The 21181-nt window shown below is 55.0% G+C and overlaps 1 protein-coding gene across 2 annotated transcripts; it reads right to left on the bottom strand.

Moving 5' to 3' along the window:
- Window positions 1-850: 850 nt before the first annotated feature.
- Window positions 851-16683, bottom strand: URM1 (ubiquitin related modifier 1). 2 transcript variants are annotated; one of them, XR_013967728.1, is made up of 6 exons: window positions 16600-16683; window positions 12168-12238; window positions 3843-3924; window positions 2260-2308; window positions 1186-1925; window positions 851-1137 (listed from the first exon to the last, which is right to left on the bottom strand). XR_013967728.1 is itself a non-coding variant. In XM_080819620.1 (5 exons), the coding sequence occupies exons 1-5, from the start codon at window positions 16632-16634 to the stop codon at window positions 1857-1859; spliced, it is 306 nt and encodes a 101-aa protein (XP_080675746.1). In that variant the 5' UTR covers window positions 16635-16660; the 3' UTR covers window positions 851-1856. The 2 variants fall into 2 exon arrangements, 1 of the variants encoding a protein (XP_080675746.1); XM_080819620.1 differs by having other exon boundaries at window positions 851-1925; window positions 16600-16660.
- Window positions 16684-21181: the final 4498 nt, after the last annotated feature.

Genomic DNA, 21181 nt, shown 5'->3' with positions numbered 1-21181 from the left:
AGGAGGGACCTCCAGATTACAGGAATCAGTGTGACTGTAGGGGGCCATTTCAAATCCCTTGCATCGTGCCCTAACACGGAGACCCTGACCTCAGCACCAAGTTCCGCTGGTCATAGTGCCTTTCTAGACAAAACTCAGACCCAACACTGGCCTCAATTTGCACTCAGACCAGCTCCTACCCATAACCCCAACCTAGCTAGCCCCTGCCTACACATACCCAGAGGCTCTCTACCCACAGACCGCTGTAGAGAAGCCCAGAAGCCAGGGGTCGTGTGTCCTCTAGGCCTTGAGAATGATGCGTGCACACATCCCCTCCACCCCCCCCCCCCCCCCCCGGGCACTGCAGAGGCAATCATCTGGCACTTTTACCTCCACAGAAGGAGGGAGGTTACACCTTAAATTATTGACATTTAATGAAAAGCAATGTTTTGGGTGGGATGATGTTAACGCCCTATTTTTTTTTTTTTTTTTTGAGGTTTCCCCCTAGCGAAGTTTCTTCTCCAGATCATGGGAAGGGAGGTTCAGCAGTCTGATAGGACACCCCCAGTCTCGTTTCTGGGGCTGCAGGCTGCAGCTGGTGGAACAAAGCCTGGTCTTGGACAAGTAGAGAAGTGTCCTGGGCCCAGACTGGTCAGCACGGACAGGCTCTGCCATCCCCTTCTCCAGATGGCTCTATCAGACCACTCTCTCCCAGACCGTCTGTGTAGTCTGGGTTTTAACCCCTGCCCTCTTTTTGGGTGAAGGGCAGCTCTGAAAGCCCTAGGCTGAGGGCAGAGAGGTTGGACCAGGGACCATGGCTGGGGGGTCCTGGGGTGCCACTGGTTTCTAAGGATGAAACTCCAGGCAAAGCTAGTAAACAACCTAGTCTTTTATTTGCCCAAGGCCAGCTGTTGCAGGCACTGAGGCCCTAAGACTTCCAGAAGGCATGGAGGGAGGAGGGGTAAACCACCCTGCCTACCAGGTGCCGCCAGCCCCCATCCTGCTTCCTGCAGGAGGTGGAAAAGGAGATCAAGTCTACATTTGTGCCATCGAGGATCACGCCTGCTTTCAGATACTTATAAATATTCAGTTGCTGTTGAGGAGGAAACTGAGGCCCTCTGACCCCCCAGGCCTCTATGTGCCAGTCCAAGCTTTTGCCTGCTCCTCGCTCTCCCTCTCCAGAACGAGCTGCAGGCAGCCTTTTGCTGGGGGAGGGTCTTAGGAGCCCATCTGGTGGCCTGTGGGGGGGGGAAGGCCAGCCAGGGTCAAGGGCTGGGGATGGGGGAGCAGGAGGAGGGGTGTGGTTGGGAGAGCAGCTGCTGGGAGGGGGGAGTCAGCACTGAATAGGGGACCCCAGCTGGGGTTCCATAATGATATCAGTGGGGGACAGCCAGAGCCCTCTGCTGTCTAGATGGGGAAACTGAGGCAGAGACTCCTCCTATCTTGGAGAAGGGAGGGGCCTCCTATCAGCTATTCCGGTCCATTCATCTTCCCCATGAAGACATCAGAGCCCGGGAGCTGGAGCGCCTTGTCAGTGGTCACTCGGTGTTTGGAGTGAGACACAAGGAGTAGAAGGCAGCTGGGTCACCTGGCCAGGGAGCCCCCTCCTGTTACAACAAACCAGAGGGGCACCCTCCCCCACCTCAGCTGCTGGGGAGGGAGGCAGGGCTGAGCCCGCCTGCCCCCACTCACGTGCCTGAGAAAGGCTCATTTTTAGCACCTGGCCTCTTTTCCCTGCCTGGAGGGAGCTCGGGGGACAGAGCCGGGAAGAAAGTGGCCAAGGGGGACAGGGAGACCTGGAAGCGGGGCCCCAGAGGATGTCTGACTGTGCTCTTCTCCCCCCCACCCCACGGGAGCCCGGGCACAGAGCGGGGTCCTCAGCCGCCGTGCAGCGTGGATATGAAGAGGATGCTGTCCCGGTCCTGCAGCTGGTAGTCCAGCTCGCCCTGGTCCAGGAGAGAGAGGAGGAGACCGTTAGGGGCTTCTCCTCAGCTGTCGGGAGGGGAGGAGGGGGCCTGGCCACTTCGAGAGAGGAGGAGAAAAATCTACCAGAAAAATGGGTGCTCTGCACATTAAGCTGCAAAGCTTCAGGAAGAAGGAGAGGGCATCACTTCCCCCAGCTCCCCGTTCCTTCTTCCCTGGGGTGGGACACTTCAGTGGCCCCGGTTTGGAAGCCAAGTGGGACAGAGAGCTAGTCAGCTACCCCCGCCGGGCCTGATGAAAGACCCAAGACTGTCCTGGGGCAGCAGTGAGGGGAGGGACGTCTCCTGAGGTACTGACCAGCAGTTCCCAGTCCGCATCGTTAACCAGCACCAGAATTCCCGGCCGCCTGTGGGAAAGAGGGTGTGAGCAGCAGGGAGGGAAGGATGGGAGGTAGTAGGCAGCAGGGGGGTAGAGGCTGAGACACTTGGGCTGGAGGACAATGTGGTGGGACCTTGTCCTCCTGAGGTTCGGATTAAAAAGCACCCAGGGGGGCACCTGGGTGGCTCAGTGGGTTAAGCCTCTGCCTTTGGCTCAGGTCATGATCTCAGGGTCCTGGGATCGAGCCCCGCATCGGCGAGGGGGGGGGGTGTCTCTGCTCAGCAGGGAGCCTGCTTCCTCCTCTCTCTCTGCCTGCCTCTCCGCCTACTTGTGATCTCTGCCTGTCAAATAAATAAAATCTTTAAAAAATAAAATAAAATAAAATAAATAAAAAGCACCCAGAAAGTGGAGGAGACACTGAATCTAAAGGAAACCAGGCCAGACAGTCATAGCCTTTGGGATGATCTGGAAAATGGGTACAAATTCCAACATCACCTCCCAGACCACAGACAACTCATTTTGATTCTCTGAGCACCAGTTTCCTCATCTGAAAATGGCACAAATTACACAGCCATCTTCCCAGGTCTGCTCCAGGATGAGCCGGGACAATGCGTGTTAGGCACCTGCCCGCCTGTGTCTATGCTGGTAACCACTAGTGGCAGCATATTTTTCCAGGGGCCTCACCTCACTCTCTGGGGCCTCCCACAGGCCTGTCCTGGAGCAGAGGCTCTCTTGGCTCCTCGGAATCAGGGAAGGCTGCCCGGGGCCTCAAGCACCCACAAGCCCGAGAGCAGCCCGTCCTGGTGTAAGGCAGGGGAGCTGACAACCGGACAGGTACCCTCCTGGCCTCTGCTCACAACAGTCCAGGGAGCACTACTGTCCTCGGCGGGGGGGGGGGGACCTCCTTGACGGCTGGACCATGACCTGAGCCAGGGCTTGAACGGCAGCCTTAGCCCCGGCTGGTGACCTCTGCCTCAAGGGGATAATGACTGGGACCCACAAGTGCCTTGCCCACCTCTCTTACACATTAGGCTGCCTTCTTGCAGAAGCAGAGTGACTTCCTGGCACAGGGAGCGTGGCTCTTTTCCCAGGAGGCTGGGCTAGGTCTGGGACAGGTCAAGAAGCTCTCGGCTAGGGATAGGGGTGTGCTCACCCCAGTGCACGTGTGTGTGTGCACCTGCGTGGGTGCACATGTGCACAGTGATTCCCTGGAATTTCAGACCTGTGCCCTCCAGTACGGTATTTGCATTTCCAGGGCTCCACAGACTCATGTGCTTAGCAGCTACTACGAGGGACAGCACAGAATACACAGCATTTCCAGCATCACAGTTCTATGGGAAAACCACAGCCCCAGACTGTCGAGGGATGCAAGGGACTGTGGGCAGCATCTTTTTCTCAGGACTTCCTGTATGGAGAGAGTAGCTGAGGCCCAGGATGGAGGGAGGATAACGGGGAGAACAGGTCCCTGAGAAGGCTGTGGGTGAACCCAAGGATAGGGGCTCAACACCCCCCCCCCACCGTCCCCACCTGCCCTCCTCAGGGAAGGGAAGAGAGGGACTTACACGCTGTCTCCCTGGATGAACAACTCTGGCCGCTCTTTTAGCAAATTCTTCTTGATCCAGACAAGGAGGTCCCGGATGACCCCTAGAGACGAAGGTACAGAACGAACTCGTGTCAAACCCCAATGATTCCCGGCCCCCAGAGCCTTGCCTGGATCAGAAGGAAGGGAACATGGGGTGCAGGGGGCCGCCTTGAGACCAGGCTCTCATGGCCCTGGACCTGCAGATTCCCAGAGTGAGGAAGGGGGTTAGGGGACCAGCATCCTGCCAGAGAGGCCTTCAGAGAAAGTGGTACTGCTCAGGGCCGAAGGAGGCGACGGGCCCTCCTGACAGACGGGCTCCTGAAGGGCCCTGAAGCACCCCTCCACCTTCTCTCTCCAGCCAGTCCCAGATGGGGAGGACTCAGCTTCGCTCTCAGGGGGTCTGCATATATTTCCCTTTGTGAGGGAAGAAAAACAATTGCTGAGCCGATAACATCAGTTAATTTCCTCTGGCAGAAGGACAGAAGGATCCTTTACCAGCCAGAGCCGCTGACAAATCACTGTCCCACTACCCCCAGCTTCACAGAGCCCCCCCGGGCCGGGGACGGCCACCCTGAAGAGGCACGAGGTTCAGCCTGGACACTGAGATCAGCCCCTCGGGGGTTCCGGGACAGCCACTGAGCTCTAGGCACAACCGCCTGGAGGTTCTGAGCCACCTGTGCCCTGATCACCTCTCCTTTCCTAGGAACAGGGTCCCAGACCACAGCACACTGACGTCTGCCTCCACAAACTCGTCAAGGCCCACGGCTCTCAACCAGCCAGTCCCCAACAGATGTCCCTGAGGCTGCAGGAGTTCCTTCTCTCCCCGAGACCACTTGAGGACTGCAGGCCCCGGGGAGACAGCTAGTCTCTGGGAAGCTGGTAGGGGCTTGGGGCCAGCCACCTCCATCCTGGCTTAGTCTCCCAGAGGGGTCTGCTGTCCTGGACCCACGCATGAGCAGAGCTCAGGGGCGAAGCTGGTGAAGGGCCCAGGCAGCGTCTTGGTTTCTCTGCACAGAGCGACAGCCCCAACCTGCCGCTGTGGGAAAGGCTGCTTGGCCGAGAAGCTCCACTCCCCCCCAGTCTCGGCCCAATGGTGTGTCTCCACCATAGAACCGGCCTTGGCCAGGGTTCTGGACGATTCTCCCTGACCTGCATGCCACCTTCCTGGGAGGCCGGCAGGCTGCACCCGGGATGGCCCCGATCACTCTGCTCCGTGCCAACTTCCCCGGATCATCTGCCAGCGGAGCACAGGGCCATGGGCAGAGTGTCCAAGATCTGAGGCTGCAGCCTTTCGGTTGTAATTCCTGCTTTTAAACAAAGCAGATTGGAGTCCTCATGGTCCCCGGAGCGGGCAGGGGGTGCGGAGTGTTGCCTCCAACTAGCTGCAGTCCATTCGGACTCCTGGCTGGGTTCCCCACCGAGGCCTGGTTTCAGAGGCTCCCCCTCGGCCTCCATCTTGGCACTGTCTGGTGGGCCGCCAGCCCATACATCTTGTGGCCGCTCGATACGGCCGCTGGGGTCTGACACATCCATCAGCCAGCCGCGGCAGGCGGGGTTGTGCCTGTGTGTGTGGAGGAGCCGAGAGGCGCCGGGCAATGCCTGGCCCCAGGGCCACCAGCTGCACCTCCACGGCCCCGGCTGGCCTGTACAGAATCAGGACCCAGTTGGGTTAAGGGCCCGGACTCCCTCCAAAAGGAGGGGGCTTCTGCTTCACTCTGGGCAGGCTGGGGGAAGTGGGGGAGGGCTAGTGGTCATGTCGGGGTCATCCGAGAGATGGCACCATCATGGAGTCCCAGAGGGGTGGACTGGGGGGTGAGTCTGCTGTCGGTATAGGCTCATTTATCATGATGCTCCTCTTTGCTGAGGTCACTCCCTCCCTCCTCTGTGCCCCCCAGGCCTGCCCACATTCTTGATAGCCTGTTTCCATGGTGAGGTCGCCGTATTGTTCCCCCATGCCTGGATTTGGGGGTGGGGAGAGTTGGAACTCCTACTCGCTGCTCCCTTTGCAGGGAGGCCTTGCAAGGGCCACTCGGCCTGGCCTGAAACACACCCCCAGGGACATCTTGCTAGGCTTGCTGGGGCCCAGACAATATGCAAATAGCTTCCAAGCCAGATGGTCGGCTTCCAAAGGCGCCCAGGGGAGGAGGAAGGGTTAAGCAGAGTCAGGGACTGGTGGCTCTGGGGGATCTCCCGTCCACCTTCCCCCTCTAGGTCCTCCTGCCTTCCCACTTCCACTGAGGGCGGCTTCTCTCCTGGGATCCCATGCAGTCATTCACAAGACAAATATTTATTGAGCAACTACTATGTGCCAGGTGCTAGGAAGACGGCAGACGTAGAGCCCACACTCAGGGAGTTAACAGGCTAGCAGGGGAGACGGCCACCACTGATTGAATTAGTTGCCATAAAGGCTATCTCCTTAGTGTGGGGGGCAGGAAAACTGTTCTGAGATGTTCGGGTTGATGCCGAGGCCTGAAGGATGAGTAGAGTGGGAGGGAGAAGCACCCCAGGCAGAAGAAGGAACGTACATAAAGATCTGAGGCGAGATGGGACTGGCAGGTTCAAGGTAACAGAACAGAGAAAACAAGATCAGCACGAGAGGAGGCGGGAGCAGCCGCCAGGGGCCGGACCATGCAGGGCGTGCAGGGGCCTTGAGATAGGTCTGCTCTGGAAGAGGCTTCTCCTTCCTCGTGAACCCCAAATGTGCTCCGTGTTTCTCTGGTGACGCACAGTATCAAGATCCAGCTCAAATGCACACATGACCGTTATGAACCGGAGTGTGTCCCAAGGACCGGGCACTGGCCCCCAGCACACGGCACCGAGTCTCACATAAAGAACCCGCCCGTGATGTCCGCTGACATGTGGACAACTGCAGAGCGGGGAGGAGAGGTTGAGAACAGAGATAGTCCTGGTTCTGGGTTTGAGCTATTACTTCCTGAAGGTGAACGGGAGATCCCCCAGAGCCACCGGTCCGACTCTGCTTAACCCTTCCTTGGCCACGGGGTTCTCAGCTTCCTTCCCTGGGAAGTGGGAAGGGTAAGAATGCCAATAACAGGAGTATCGTGAGGACCGAGTAAGACGATCCACATGAGGCTCCCAGCACCTCCGTGCCGTAATCGTTCTGTGATCCAGAGCAGAAACCTGCACCCTTTGCCTTCTCCCAATGTCCTGAGCTTCTGCAGGCTCTGCACAGGCCCCTGGCCCCCTGGGGATTCTGCCTGGACAGCCTGGCAGGTGGGGTTCGCTCAGCGGATAGCTCTGAGACTGGCTGGGGCTTTCCGTGGGACCCATGACCTTGCCATCAGAAGCAGGAAAGGCAATGAAGGAATGGGGGGATTAGGAACGGCGAGGGGGCCCCAGACACTGGCCTCCCCTCCATTTTATTTGATTATTTATAAAAATCGTTTTATTGATTTATTTTTTTCAAGTAACCTCTATATCCAACGTGGGACTTGAACTCACGACCCCAAGATCAAGAGTCTGATGTTCTGCTGACTGAGCCAGCCAGGTGGCCCCTTCCCACCGTTTTGGATGTTCAGAGCCCTAACATGCTCCCTGACAACCCAGATAGAAGGAATCCCATTCTGAGGCTGGGGGGCGGCCAGAACACAGGCGCCAGATGAGCACCCAACATGAAGTCTCCAGTGAGGAAGCCTGGCCGGAGCACTCAGCCCCTGCTCTGCGACAGGGTGGCCAAGGCCTGGGCTTCTGGAGCCGGGAGACCCTGGGCTGCTTGCTGCCGGATGCCGTGGGCAGGAAGTCACCCCGCCTTTCAGTCTCAGGGTCAGCCTCTGACTAATGGGGACAGCAATCCAAACCTCAAGCCATTGTTGGTTCAGGCACAAGGCAGCAGCAGGCCCTATGGAGTGTCCAACACACACGACAAAGTCCATTTGGCCATAGTGACTCAAGGCTCCTTATCCTCTTGGCTGCCAGCTGCCGGCAAAGGGGCACCATGCGCACCACTCTTAGGGAGCACCTACAGAAGCTCCTGCCAGGATCGCCTGCTCCAGTAGACTGTCCTTGTCTGGGGATACTGACCCTCCACTGTGGCAGGGCCCCTCCACCGGTGTCCATCCTAGCTTCTGGGGCTGAAAAGGTCTTATCTGATAATGAACCTCAACTGCAAGAGACCCACATCCAGCCTCTCTTGGACGACCTCCAGGGAGAACTTTTCTCCTAACCAGAAATCTGTCTTCCTGACACTCCCTGCAAGGAGCCTTGCTGGTCCATGGGGACCCCACCAACAAAAGCGGCCCCTCTTCCCCACGCCACTCAGATCTGGGAGAGCTGGTTCCCCTAAGTCGTCTCCTCCATAAGGTTAAACTGCTCCAGTTCCCACCAAGTCCACCAGGCTCCAGGCTCTTCTGGGAGCCCACCCCAGGCCTTAGTTGAAAAGGGAGAAGAAAGAGCAGGGATGGGGGGAGTAAAGGAGAAGAGAGGGTAGAGGGAACATCAGAGGGTCCATTTACAAGTGAATGGGGCTAAGAATGGAGCAGTTTGTGGGCTAAACTGGCCTCAGAAGGAGGTTTACAGATGTGCAGGGGACGCTCCTCATTGTTTAATTAAGCAGAAAGTGGATCTTTTCAAAAGCAATTTTGCACAGGGACTGGGAGGGGTTGGGGGAGAGGAGGGCGGTGGGGAGGGGATCAGCAAACAGGCCCCAGAGCAGAGAAAGGAACAGCTGGCCCCAGAGAGGCTGTGAAATGCATGCTAAGCAGTTTAAAGCGCCGGGAGCTCCAGCTCCGGGGCCAGCCACCCTGCAATACAAAGGCTGGGCAGAGGGAGAAGGGCAGGGCAAGGTGAGGCCTAGTGCCTCCTCCTGGGGACCAGGGCAGGTAAGGCCCACACAGGGACAGTCTGTCTCCCCTGCCGTTTTGGGTTTGCTCCAGGCCACTCACCCATCACGGGCTGGGAGCCTTGCACTGAAGACACCTTGATGCCTAAAAACCAGCCCCCAGTGGCCACAATGTCCGCACCTACCAACCCCTGCCAATCAAGGAGATGGCCTGTTCCTCAGAGATGGCTGTTGGGACGTCCCCCTCGATAAGCACACTTCTCACCAACAACACATCCTCATGTCCAGAATTGTGTGCTCAGATCTGGAAGCAACTTTTCTGAACTGTGGCTGTCCGACAGGTAACCAGCTCAAAAAAGACTAACTCTGGCCTGACGTCCCGTTTCACAGATGGGAAAAAAGAGACCCACAGAAGTAAGGGATCTGCAAACGTGTACTGCCAGGGCTCCTCGGGCAGGCTCGCCCCCTTTGGCCTTGCCCATCCTCTTTTCCCAAGTTGGCTGGGTTAGAAGCTCTCCCCTGGCCCGGGACCCAGGGCCCTGGAGTCCCCTTGTTTGTGAGACTTGCCACAATCCATAATCTTATGGTTGCTATTTTCTCTGCCGGAGTCTCCAAGACCTGCTTGGCCAAGTGGCAGCCCCTGGGCTGGGAAGGCTGCCAGGCGACAGAGCTGGGCACGGGCCGGGGGGAAGAGTAAGACTCTGCCGGCGGCACCCGCTGGGCTCCTGTGTGCCAGGGTGATGCCTGGCAGCTGCCAGCCGGCTCTGAGGCTGCGCTGTGACCTACGCCTCTGGGCACAGCAGGGCAAACATGGGACCAGGGATGGAAACCCACAGCCAACGGCCCAGAGATTAAGTCAAGGGGCCATTTCAGCTTCTCTCCCATGCTTGCTTTTCTGCCATCCCAGAGGTGGGAGGGGAGGCCCCAGCTACCTGCTAAGCAGTGAACGGAGGAGGAGAGATCAGCTACCTGGGTCTTAGCCCCGCCTCCCTACTCAGATAACTCCGGACAGGTCTCTCTCTCTCTCTCTGAGGTTTGGTTTCCTTGATCATATATAATATCTACTGGGGTCATTACAAAAATTAAAGTAAGTAGCTGTTGGGACGCCTGGGTGGCTCAGTTGGTTAAGCGGCTGCCTTCGGCTCAGGTCATGATCCCAGCGTCCTGGGATCGAGTCCCACATCGGGCTCCTTGCTCCGCAGGGAGCCTGCTTCTCCCTCTGCCACTCTGTCTGCCTGTGCTCGCTCGCGCTCTCTCTCTCTCTCTCTCTCTCTGACAAATAAATAAATAAAATCTTTAAAAAAAAAATAAAGTAAGTAGCTGTTGAAGGCATGAATGAACGGATGAATGAATGAACGAACGAACGAATGAAAAGTGCAGAAACCAGAAAATACACTGCAGGCGTGAGAGGTCACGGGACTCAGGGAGTTTGTGGCACCATGCAAAGACTTCGGAGACCCTGAAATCTGGTTCTAAATCCCAGCTCTGCCATTTAAATAACTGTATGGTGTGGACTAAGATGACCCTTGACGCCTCTGAGTTGGGGTTTCCAGTTTTTAAAATGGGAACAATAGTGGCGGCCACCATCTAAGAATCTGTGACAATTATTTGCACAAACAACTGAGGATGTGCCTACCATGCAGCCTGTGGTCCTCATCACACTGGCCTTTCTTCAGTTCCCGGACTGAAGGCCACCCGGAGGCCTGATCTGGAAGCCCTCATAAGAGCCACCCCCTCTGTCTGCAACAGGCCCCCTGCACCTCTGCTCTCCCTCCCAACTTATCAGGCTGGCTGCTTTTTACCCTTCAGGCCTTTACCTCAAAGTCACCCCTTTCGAAGCCTTCCCTCACCACGTGTTCTCCTTCGAAACACCTATCTGCTTTCCTCACGCCAATGCCCACCACATTCGGTGTTTCCTGGTTTGCAGCCCGCCTCCACTTCTGCTACCCTCCATGTAGGGCAAGAACCACGAGTGTTTTGCTCACCACTGTGTGCCCAGCAGCTAGCACTGTGCCTGATACAAAGAAGGCACCAGAACAAGATCTGGCAACCACACCCTCGGAGTGAGTACTTCTTCCAGCTCTGACCCAGAGCAGCCGTTCAGCCACTGGACGAATGACGGCGGCTGGAGTCACTAAGCCTGGGGACCGTCCACGCCACGGGGGAAACGCCCGGGAAATGAATCCTAACTCCTGAGGCTTCTAACTTCCCAGCCAGGTCTTTACGGCTGGATCTCTGAGAGGCTTCTTCTCAGAGCCCCATGTCCCCTCTCCCGGCTGTGTGTGGCCGACTGTCAAACGAAGAAACAGTCACCTTCATCTTCCCGGGCTTCCCCCCAGCGGGGACGCACACTGTCCCCCAGTCCTGACATTTTACCCCAGCCTCACGCCCAATTCCAGGTCAAGGACAGCAGCGTCCTGTGCTTTGGTCAATGTCCCCCAGGCTCGGAATGTGGCACACAGACACCCCCTCCCCACCACTGTGCCACTGCTCCCCAACCCAAGGGAGGGTCACAGACAGCCTTGGAAGCCAGTGAATTTGGGCAACTGTTTGGTTCCCAGCAGATGCGTGTCCAGCTCCAGAAGAACCCTGTCAGGCCTCACGACCATTTCTCAACTGCCCGCTTCCATGAACCCCAGTCCCCTGCCTCCTCATAGGACTGATTTTCCCTCCCTGCTGCCAGAAGCATCTCAGCCCGAGGCGGAGATGGGCTCCCATTCCTACGCGTCCTGTTCCTGCGAGGACCCACTGCCAGGGCCGCCGAGCACCTCTGGGGTTGTGATGCCCAGGCTCCTGCCTCTGGGCTACATGGACATGTACCCAGCTGGACGCCTGCAAGTTACCTCTTCAAACCCCAACCCCCAGTGTGAAGGCAGGAACTGGCTCATGTTTGCATGTCTTCCCGGCGCCAGGCTCGCGGTTTGTCACACAGGAGGTGCTCAGTATATACTTGCGAAAGGAAGATGAACGAGTGCTCGGATGGACAAGTGAAAAAACCCCACTGTCTCCCTTAGTCGACGTCCCCATCGTCTCTGGCTGGATACTTTCCGCCTCATCTAAATCCTCTCACCATGTGAGCCCGACCACATGTTCCATCCTTGATAAAGGTGACCCCCTTCACGAGGACACCGCTCTGCTGCCATCGAATAACAACGGAGACGCATGCTATAGCTTTTAGCGCATAAGGACTTCCGTCCCTACCGCGTATGTAAGAACACTAACGCTCAGAGAGGTGAGGCTCTGCCGGGCCTGAGGTTTTAAGGAGATCCAGACTCCAGTCTGTCTGAATACAGAATCCGCATCTGTAAGGACTAAGCTACGCTATCTCCCTCCTGCAAAGCGGGCTTGTCCCAGAGAGCACAGGGGAAGGGTACTCTGGTGATGTCTCTTCCTTACCCTCCTCCCACTGGCCAGGGAGAGCCTACCCATTCCCTCCGGCACAGGGCTGAGTGACCCCTTAGACTCCTGCTCAGTGGCCACCAGAGAGGGGCTTGGGAAGCGCATACTCACAGGGCTCCTCCTGTCCAGGTAAGGTGACCTGATGTTTCTTTATGCCATCGAAAAGGAGCTCCGCGCCGCCTCTGCAAAGGAGGGCCAGAGAAAGACAGCCAGGTGAGCTCCTGCAAAAACCTAGCTGAGGGGTGCCTGGGTGGCTCAGTGGGTTAAGGCCTCTGCCTTCGGCTCAGGTCATGATCCCAGGGTCCTGGGATCGAGCCCCGCATCGGGCTCTCTGCTCCGTGGAGAGCCTGCTTTCTCCTCTCTCTCTGCCTGCCTCTCTGCCTACTTGTGATCTCTGTCTGTCAAATAAATAAATAAAATCTTAAAAAAACAAAACCAAACCCTAGCTGAGACTGAGAACTGAGGAGGGAGGGGGCTGACATGAGAAGCCCAAGAGACACACAGACCAAGGCCCAGGGACAGCTCGAGTACAAGTATGTGACTGATTCGCACACGTGACTTCCTGATGTGGACAAGTGCGATGTAAATAATTTCTACCAACGCTCAGGCACCCAAGTTTGCAGAGTCTCATTTTGACTCCTCTGCTTTCTTAAGAGGCAGCTCAGTATATGGGTGTGGGGCACAAGCTTTGGAGCCCTTGCCCTGAGATGGAGACCACACTATACCTCTATCTGATGCCCAGACCCTGGGCACGTGACTTCGTGTTCCCAAGCCTCAATCTCTTTCTATCTACACAAGTGTTGAGGAACCAGCATCAGACATGACGGAGACCCTGTGTGTTGAGGAGTTTCTGCTGGCCAGGGGTGGGTCTGAAATGTCTCTGCTTGTGCCACTCACTGCTGGCCTGGTGGGCACACCACAGTGCTGCAGGCTGAGGCTCCACGGGGCTGAGCAATAACTTTGCCATTTACTAGAACTCTCTTCATCTAATTTCATCCGCAGAGCATCCCAGGTAAGGAGGAAGGGAGGCAAACATCATCAGTTCCACCCAATGGAGAAGTAGACCGAGGCCTGGAGACGTTAACTGACTTGTCCAAAGTCATACAGGCAGTGGCTGAAGTAAGATCTAAATTCCAACTGATTTCTGCTCAGCCCCAGCAACTTTGGCAGAAAGAAAACCAGACTCCCCAAAGGTCAGAAAGCCCCTTGAAGGCAGATCTTGGTTCACTTCCGAACACCAGGACCCGGCCAAGGGGAAGCTGGGACACAGAGATGCTTGGAGCCAAGTCCAGAAGCTGCGGCTTATGATGAGGACACCAGGGCTCTTTCAATGCCCCATAGTGCTTCTTCCTCTGGGTCTCCTGATTCCCATCTCAGACTTCACGTGGATCTTAACTGAGAAGGCCTTAACAGACTTGTGATGGATGTGACGCTTCCCACCCCGCCACCCTTTCCCAATTTCAGAGAACAGAGATGTCCTGAGACAGTCCACTGGGAGGCAAAGGCAAGGCAAGCATTGTCATGGGGGAAACATGGGGCGACTGTCATCTAAACAAGGTCACGCTTTGTTGATGCAGAAATGTGGAGGGGGAGAGGAGGCCCATCTGTGGCCGCGCGCAGGGCCATTTCAGCTGCAGGCCTGCACAGAGCCTCCATTTATCCCCTTCCAAGAGCCTCGTTCTCTCCTGGGTGGGGGCTGGCACATGCAGCAGCTGGGGTGGGGGAGGGTGACAGGCAAGGGGCTTAGGAGTTGGGGGTCAGAGAAGAGGGGTGGGAACTGGAGGCACTGGGACCCAGGCAAACAACCAAGAGTGGCCAAACCTGGTGGTACCAGGCTCAGAGGCCAAGGCTGTTTTTCCCTTTGCAAGCGGAGAATGGGAGAAGCAGTCTCGCTCAGAGTGACCTGTCACCACTGGGTTCACTGGGCCCCCAAGGGAGGGGTTGGCATTTCTACTGCCAGCGCATCTGGAGGGGAGGAAGGTGGACACCCAGCCTCTGGAGAGATTCAGGAAGGCGGGCAAGGGGCCTGTTTTGGTCACGGAAGAGAACCAAAGCCAAACATTCTGATGTCCTACAGGGTCTGCTGTTCAAACTCAGCTAAGGAGTTACATCTGAAGCTACTTCATCTTCCCTCCACCCCCTAATTCCTGATGGGAGTGTTCGTTGGTACTAGTGGCTGGTACAGATGATCCCCAAACTGCCCTCACTGTTTCTAGCTTATCTCCATCAGCTCATCTCATGTATTTTTGGTTTTGTTTACTTATTTCCCTTCTACCTGCTAGACTATAAGCTCTGCCTAAAACAGGGTCTGACACACAGTAGGCACTCAAGAAATATTTGCCAAATAAATGAAAATGCCCATTTCTCCTTCTTCCCTGGCCTCGATGGCCCTGCGTCCCTTTGCCAACACCGACCAGAAAGAAAAGGGATGAGGGAGAGGGACTCTCACATCTGGACTGCAGGGACACACAACACATCTCCACTGCATACTTTGAATTTTGCGTGATAGGAGAAGATTTGCTGCTCAGGATAGTTCAGGAAGCACGACAAAGGACGGCAGAACTGGTTCCTGACAAGAGAGTGAAAGGTGTGAGAGGTCTTCTAGAGAGTCTGTCAAAGCTGGTGGGACTGACAGGACCACATCTGCTCAGGGCAAAGAGGCAAAATCCTAACTGGACTCTTCAAGGACCAGAGTGGCACTCAAGAGACAGAAGGGAGAGGATGACGGGCAAGGCAGTTTCTTTGCAAATCTGCTCAGGTTCACAGTGATGGGTGAAGGAAATCCACTAAGAAATGTAGATAATGAAAGAGAAGCTAAAGGCGAAACATGCACTGAGACAAAGAGAGAAGGAAACTGGGTGTGGCATACATCTTAGACATTCTTGCTTCCTGAGAAGGTGCCATTCTCGTGGGATGCTGTGTCAGTGACAGGAGGTGTTGGAGATGGGGAGACAGGGGAGGAAAGTTGTGGGGCTCACTCTTGCTCTTAGGGGTGAGGGAGGCTGAAGCTAGAGATACTCAGGATAAAAAAAGGGGTAATTAAGTTAGTCCGTAAGCTCTGGAAGGTGGGGACCATATCTTCCTCATAGTAGGACTGACCACTGCTGCCGGCACAGTACCTGGCAGACGCATTCCTGATGAACAAATACCATGTCTGACTCAGTAAGAATGAAAGGTAAGCGCACTCCAGATAAACCTTAACACCGGCAGCCTGCAGCTTCTCCCTTTTCAGGAGAGGTCAAAACAGCAGGGATCCTCCTAGAACATCCAAGCTATGAGGCCTGGGGTAGGGTGGGTGTACAGCTGAGCCAAGGGTCAGCGAAGCAAAATAGACAGGAGGTCAGACCAGTGTCGTTCTAACTGGACCCATGGGGCCAGACAATATTGTCAATTAAAACGCAGTTAACATTCATGAGACTACTCCCTTATTCTAACGGACAGAAACACTGAACACTGGAGGACATGGACAGAGTTCTATTTATCTTTGTATCCTCAGTGCCTGGCTCACTGCCTGGCACATGATAGGCACTCAATAAATGGTTACTGAATGGACTATCCAATGAAGGGAAAACATGAAAGAAACTGCGGGCACCCAATGGAAGGAAAGGCATTTACGGGTAGAGGTTTTAGATTCCCGTTTCAGACTTCCCCTTTCATATAAGCCTTGGCTTGTTTATCTTCACACACACGTGCACACACACATCTAGTCCTGGCTTTTCCCATGTGACCCTAATTCTACCACCCATCTGTTGGGTCTCAGTTTCTTTGCCTTCTCTCTAAGCTCTGTGGTCTTTCTCAGCTCTGAAATCACATGACAAACCTGTCTGTAAGGGACAGAAGATAGTGGCTTGAGGGGACTTCCTCCCTGATCTGGGTTTCTTCAGCTGTTGGTGTGTGTGTCCCAATCCCGCTCCTCTCGTCTCACGCATGCTGTACTGTCAACTTAGCCTCCTCCACTGTGCTCTTTATTTATCCCCATATTTCCACCTGACTCAAGATCTGCAGAAGGCTATCGGCAAGTTTATCCTGAAGATCCTGAAAGGGCTTCAGGTCTGTTTAACACTCCCAAATCTTGAAAAAGAGAAGGAGTCCCGTCTTGGCTACACATCCCAAGAGAAACAGGTTCTAGTAACCGTGCAAGAAACTGCTGCCCAGGGGAAGAAATCTGGGGGTGAAGGGTGGTCCTTCTCGGCTCTAGGAGCTCAGATGCCAGACACACGGGCCTGGTCCAAAACGGGACTATCAAGGAAGGTAAGGAGGCCGCCAGCTAACCGTCACGCCTATTGGGTCCGGCAGGGCACAGGGCACTGAGGAGTGCCCAAAGGGCACCTCCACGCCTGGCCTTGCGCCTCTATTCCCGGACATACGGCCCCGTCGCCAAGGGAGACCGAGCCTCTCAGACTCTCCGAGGAGGGTGGCGTAGCTCTGGGAAGGCGCCGGGAGCCTCAGCGATTCGGTCGTGACGGGGCCCAAAGCAGAGGGAGGGGAGTTCCGGCCCGACGACTTCAATCCATCCCCACGGCGCCCCAGTTCTGCGACTCACCCGAACTCCACCTCCACTGACAAGGGCGCTGCCATGTTGAGGAAGCCAAGCTCACAGGAAATTCCCTTCAACTTCCGGCGCTCCCGCCCCACTTCCGATCGCTGCGGACGGAAGAGGCGGCACCCAGGGAGCCATCCTCCGCAGCTATTGGAGGAAGGCCGGGAGCAAGGAGCGGAGGAGGGTAGGTCACCGCGCTGCTGGAGGCTCTTGACTTGGTCTCCCTCTGCTTTTTAGTGACGGGGTTCGGAGGGCTGGGGGGACGGCGGTTTGTGCGAGCCACAGCGTGGCGGGAGCCCTGGCATCTTCGCACAGTACCTGTGAGCCACGTTACAAATCTCTCTTAGGTCCGCACACCGCTTGGGGAGCACGTCCATTCGTCTTGACTTGAATTATAAGCGACTGCAAATCTTTATTTCCAGCCCAGCAATCTCTCCTGAGCTATTGAGTCGCTGTCCATCCGCCCCTTTGGTTATCGATTTCGGTTTTACTCACTCAATAGGTATTTCTTGCCCGTCCTCCGTGTACCAAACATCTTGGTGACGGCTATAGGTGCGGTGGTGAACGCGATGGGCAAGGTTCCTGCCTTTAGGGCATTCACAGGCTAGTGGGCGAAGCTGGCTGTAATCAAATAAACGAACTAATCATACTAATAAATATAAAATCTCAAACCGAAGGAAGTGATCTGAAGTGACACGAACTTCAAAAAGAAAACACACTGGGCTGGACCTGAACTGCGCTCTAAAGCCTGAATAAAATAGGTGGATGTGAGGGGTTGAGAAACCTCTGGGAGCATTCCAGTAAGGAGAACAGAAGATGCAAAGGCTCTGGGTGGGAGACCATGCTGGAGCACCCCAAGAAGGGAAATAGGAAGTTGGGAAGCAGAAGACCTGGCAAGAGATGAGGCTAGAAAGGGGGCAGGGGCCAAATCATACCTTGAGAGCCAGGTAGGAATTTCAGTCTCTATTCTAAGAGCAGTGGAAGGTCTCTGAAAGGTTTGGGGGAAAGGGTGACATTTGAACTATGTTTTAAAATATGCTTACCTGGGGCACCTGGGTGACTCAGTCCCTTGAGCATCCGACTTGATTTCAGTTCAGGTCATGATCTGAGGATCCTGAGATCCAACCCTGAGTAGGGCTCTGAGCTCAGCAGGTGTCTGCTTCAGATTCTCACTCTCCCTATTCCTCTGCCCCTCTCCCCACTCATGTGCAGTCTCTCTCAAATAAATCTTAAAAACAAAAACAAAAACAAACAAACAAACAAAAACCAGGGGCGCCTGGGTGGCTCAGTCATTAAGCATCTGCCTTCAGCTCAGGTCGTGATTCCAGGGTCCTGGGATCGAGCCCCGAATCGAAATCCCTGCTCAGTGGGAAGCCTGCTTCTACCTCTCCCACTCCCCCTGTTTCTGTTCCCTCTCTTGCTGTCAATTAATAAATAAGTAAATAAATAAATAAATAAAATCTTTTAAAAAAGGAAAAAAAACTAAAAAAGTAAAATAAAATATCTTTACTTGCTGCAGTGTAAATGGTTTGAAGGAGAACAAAGAAGGTAGGAGACCACTAGAGCCTGTTACAAAAGCCCAGGGGAGAATTGGAGTAACACAGATGTCCCAGGGTGTCTAAACCACACTTCCAAATTGAACTCAGCATTAGTAGCCTACAGTGGGGTAGCCTGATGGTCAATAATGGAATGATATAATGGTTAAGGGCAAGGAGTTCAGGGCGCCGCCTGGCACAGTCAGTTAGGCTTTTGATTTTTTGGCTTCGGCTGTGATCTCGGAGTTGTGAGACTGAATCCTGGACCAGGCTCTGTGCTCAGCAAGGAGTTGGCTTGAGACTCACCTCCCTCTGGCCCTCCCCCCACTCATTCTCTCTAGCTCTAATAAGTAAAATCTTAATTAAAAAAAAAAAAAAAAAAAGAAGGGGCGCCTGGGTGGCTCAGTGGGTTAAAGCCTCTGCCTTAGGCTCCAGTCATGATCCCAGGGTCCTGGGATCGAGCCCCACATTGTGCTCTCTGCTCAGCAGGGAGCCTGCTTCCTCCTCTCTCTGCATGCCTCTCTGCCTACTTGTGATCTCTATCCGTCAAATAAATAAATAAAATCTTAAAAAAAAAAAAAAAACAGCAGCAGCTAGGCATTCACCTGCCAGCTTTATACCCAAGTCCCACCACTTCTAGCTGTTTTAAGTAAGTCCCTTAACTTACATGTGTGAGCCTCAGTTTCCTCATCGGTAAAATGGGGATAACAACAACCCCTAACTCATAGGGTTGTAGCGAGCACTGAGTCTTAGGCACAGTGCCTCCTTCCCTAAAATAGGTCCTCCCCTGTGTTCCCCATTTCAAGGATACGACTGCCACCCACTGAAACACTCAAGCAAGAAACTTTGGACATTGGTCTTAATTCTCTCCCATATTCAAATCACCGATTTGGATTCATCTCCTGTCTAAGCTGATTTTGCACCCCCCCCCCGCCCCCCGCCAATCTTCCACCACCACCATCACCCGGCACCTGTACCTGCGTCTCTGCCTGCCTGCCTCCTACCTCCCTCACTCTGGCCTTGGCCTCACTGTACAGTTTGACTCCATGGAGAACCCTGAGCCATTTCAATGTATTAGGCACCGTTCCAGGGCACTGGCAAAGTGAAGACAAATGAGACACAGCCCTGGTCCTCAAAGGGCACAAAGGAATCCTGCGGTAAATGGAAAGGCCCCACATGTACCATGCTGTGCAGGTTGGTCACTTTCCCTCTCTGGAACTGAGTTTCCCCAATCTTTTTAAAGAAGGTTGGGGCCCAAATGATCTAAGATACTTTCAGCAAAAATATTCTATGATTCTCCCACTAGACTCAGCTCCTGCAGGCAGAAATCTTGCTTGAGTCTTCTTTGATCCTTGGCTGGAGGTAAGGAGCTTTGTAATTGTACGGGTTGGGTAAGTGCACGATGAGAGTAAGTGAACACATACCACTCCCCACTCAGTCATTCACTGGCTTCTTTTTGCCAACAAGATAAGGGCCTTCTTAGAAGGTGTTCAGAGCCCTTGAGCCTCTGATCTCAGCTCACCTCTATGCATTGAGTATCCTCTCACCCTGGGAACTGTCCCCTCCTGGGGCTGGAACTCAAGAGCTAGGGAGCATTTGAAGGGCACCAGCCATCTGACAAACATTCACTGAGCACCTATTAAATGCCAGGCCCAGTGCTGGTGCTGGGAACACAACAGTGAAAAAAGCCAACAGGTCCCTGCCCTTCTGGGGCTGTTCTAGGAGAAGACACAGATGTAAAAATGGACCATGCGGTGTGATCAGTGTTCTAAAGGGGCGGGGAGGATGGGGCCCTGGGGGAGCTGGAGGAGTGCCCTAATCCAGCACTGGTGTCAGGGGAAGGCTTCCCCGAAGTCACACCTAAGCCCAAATCCAAAGGAATGGTAGGAGGGAGAGGTCACCTAGGAAGAGGGCATCTCCCCACATCTCAACACACAGGGATTCCTCTATCTTCTTGCTTAGTCCCAGAGATGGGAGTTCCCTTCTGGGTAAATCAGCCCGTTCTAGGGGTGCCTGGGTGGCTCAGTCTGGTTGATCATCTGCCTTCCACTCAGGTCGTGATCCTGAAGTCCCTGGATCAAGCCCTATGGTCCCTGCTCATCAGGGAGTCTGCTTCTCCCTCTCCCTCTCTCAAATAAACAAAAATTAAAATCATCACCATCATCAGCCCGTGTTGTGAATGCCTGGGTCTCAGAAAGTCCTTCTCCTGACCTGAAGCCTACCCAACTCAACCTTTTTTTTTTTTTAAGATTTTATCTGACAGACAGAGATCACAAGTAGGCAGAGAGGCAGGCAGAGGGAGAGGAGGAAGCAGGCTTCTTGCTGAGCAGAGAGCCCGATGCGGGGCTCGATCCCAGGACCTGGGATCATGATCTGAGCCGAAGGCAGAGGCTTAACCCACTGAGCCACCCAGGCGCCCCTACCCACTCAACCTCTTAATTAGTAAGAATATTAGTTTAACGTACTCATTCAAGGAGTGTTTATTGAATGCCTGCCTTAAGACCTGCCAGGTGCTGTACATGCGCTGCCTGACTGACCACTCACGGGGACTACTCTTACCACACTTTCCAAACGAGAAAATCCGAGGCTCAGAATCAGTGGTTTGCCCATGGGCCCTAAGTGTCAGGCCTCAACCCCAGGTTGTAGCGCCTGACCCCAGCGGCCTCCTGTTGGGTCCGGATCACCCAAATGCCTTCCCCTGGGATCTATGCGGAAGAGGGGCTTGGGCCCCATCCCCAGTCCCCTCCAGCAGGCCGGCCAGCCCAGGCGTTGGCCTCCAGCCCCTCAGAAGCAACTAGGGAGACAATGGCAGGGTCTGCAGGGGGGAGGCGAGGGCGCGGGTGCCCCCCTGCCCACTGCCCTTTGTCTTCCCGCCTGCTCCCCTCGTGCGCCCCGGGAGGCTGGGAGGCGCCTCTCGCAGGCTTCCTCCTCCCATTCTTGTGCTAATTGGGTGTCAAGCTGAGATCAGTGAGAAAGAAATCCGCCCAGGCTCGGGTTAAACTGCCGCCAAAGATGAGGGCTGAGTCCGGAATATCATTAGGCTGGGAGGA

The sequence above is a fragment of the Martes martes genome (genome assembly GCF_963455335.1).
Source record: "Martes martes genome assembly, chromosome: 12".
Lineage (NCBI taxonomy): Eukaryota > Metazoa > Chordata > Mammalia > Carnivora > Mustelidae > Martes > Martes martes.
Note: the sequence above shows the minus strand (reverse complement) of the source record. Positions and strands in the feature narration are given on the sequence as shown.

What these genes read in the sequence shown, in the direction of transcription:
- URM1 (XM_080819620.1), bottom strand. Translation starts at nt 16,634, where the DNA reads ATGGCAGCGCCCTTGTCAGTGGAGGTGGAGTTCGG. An exon ending in TCAGTGGAGGTGGAGTTCGG is followed by an intron (nt 12,239 to 16,599) that starts GTGAGTCGCAGA and finishes CCTCCTTTGCAG; the next exon opens with AGGCGGCGCGGAGCTCCTTT. An exon ending in ATGCGGACTGGGAACTGCTG is followed by an intron (nt 1,926 to 2,259) that starts GTCAGTACCTCA and finishes CTCCTGGACCAG; the next exon opens with GGCGAGCTGGACTACCAGCT.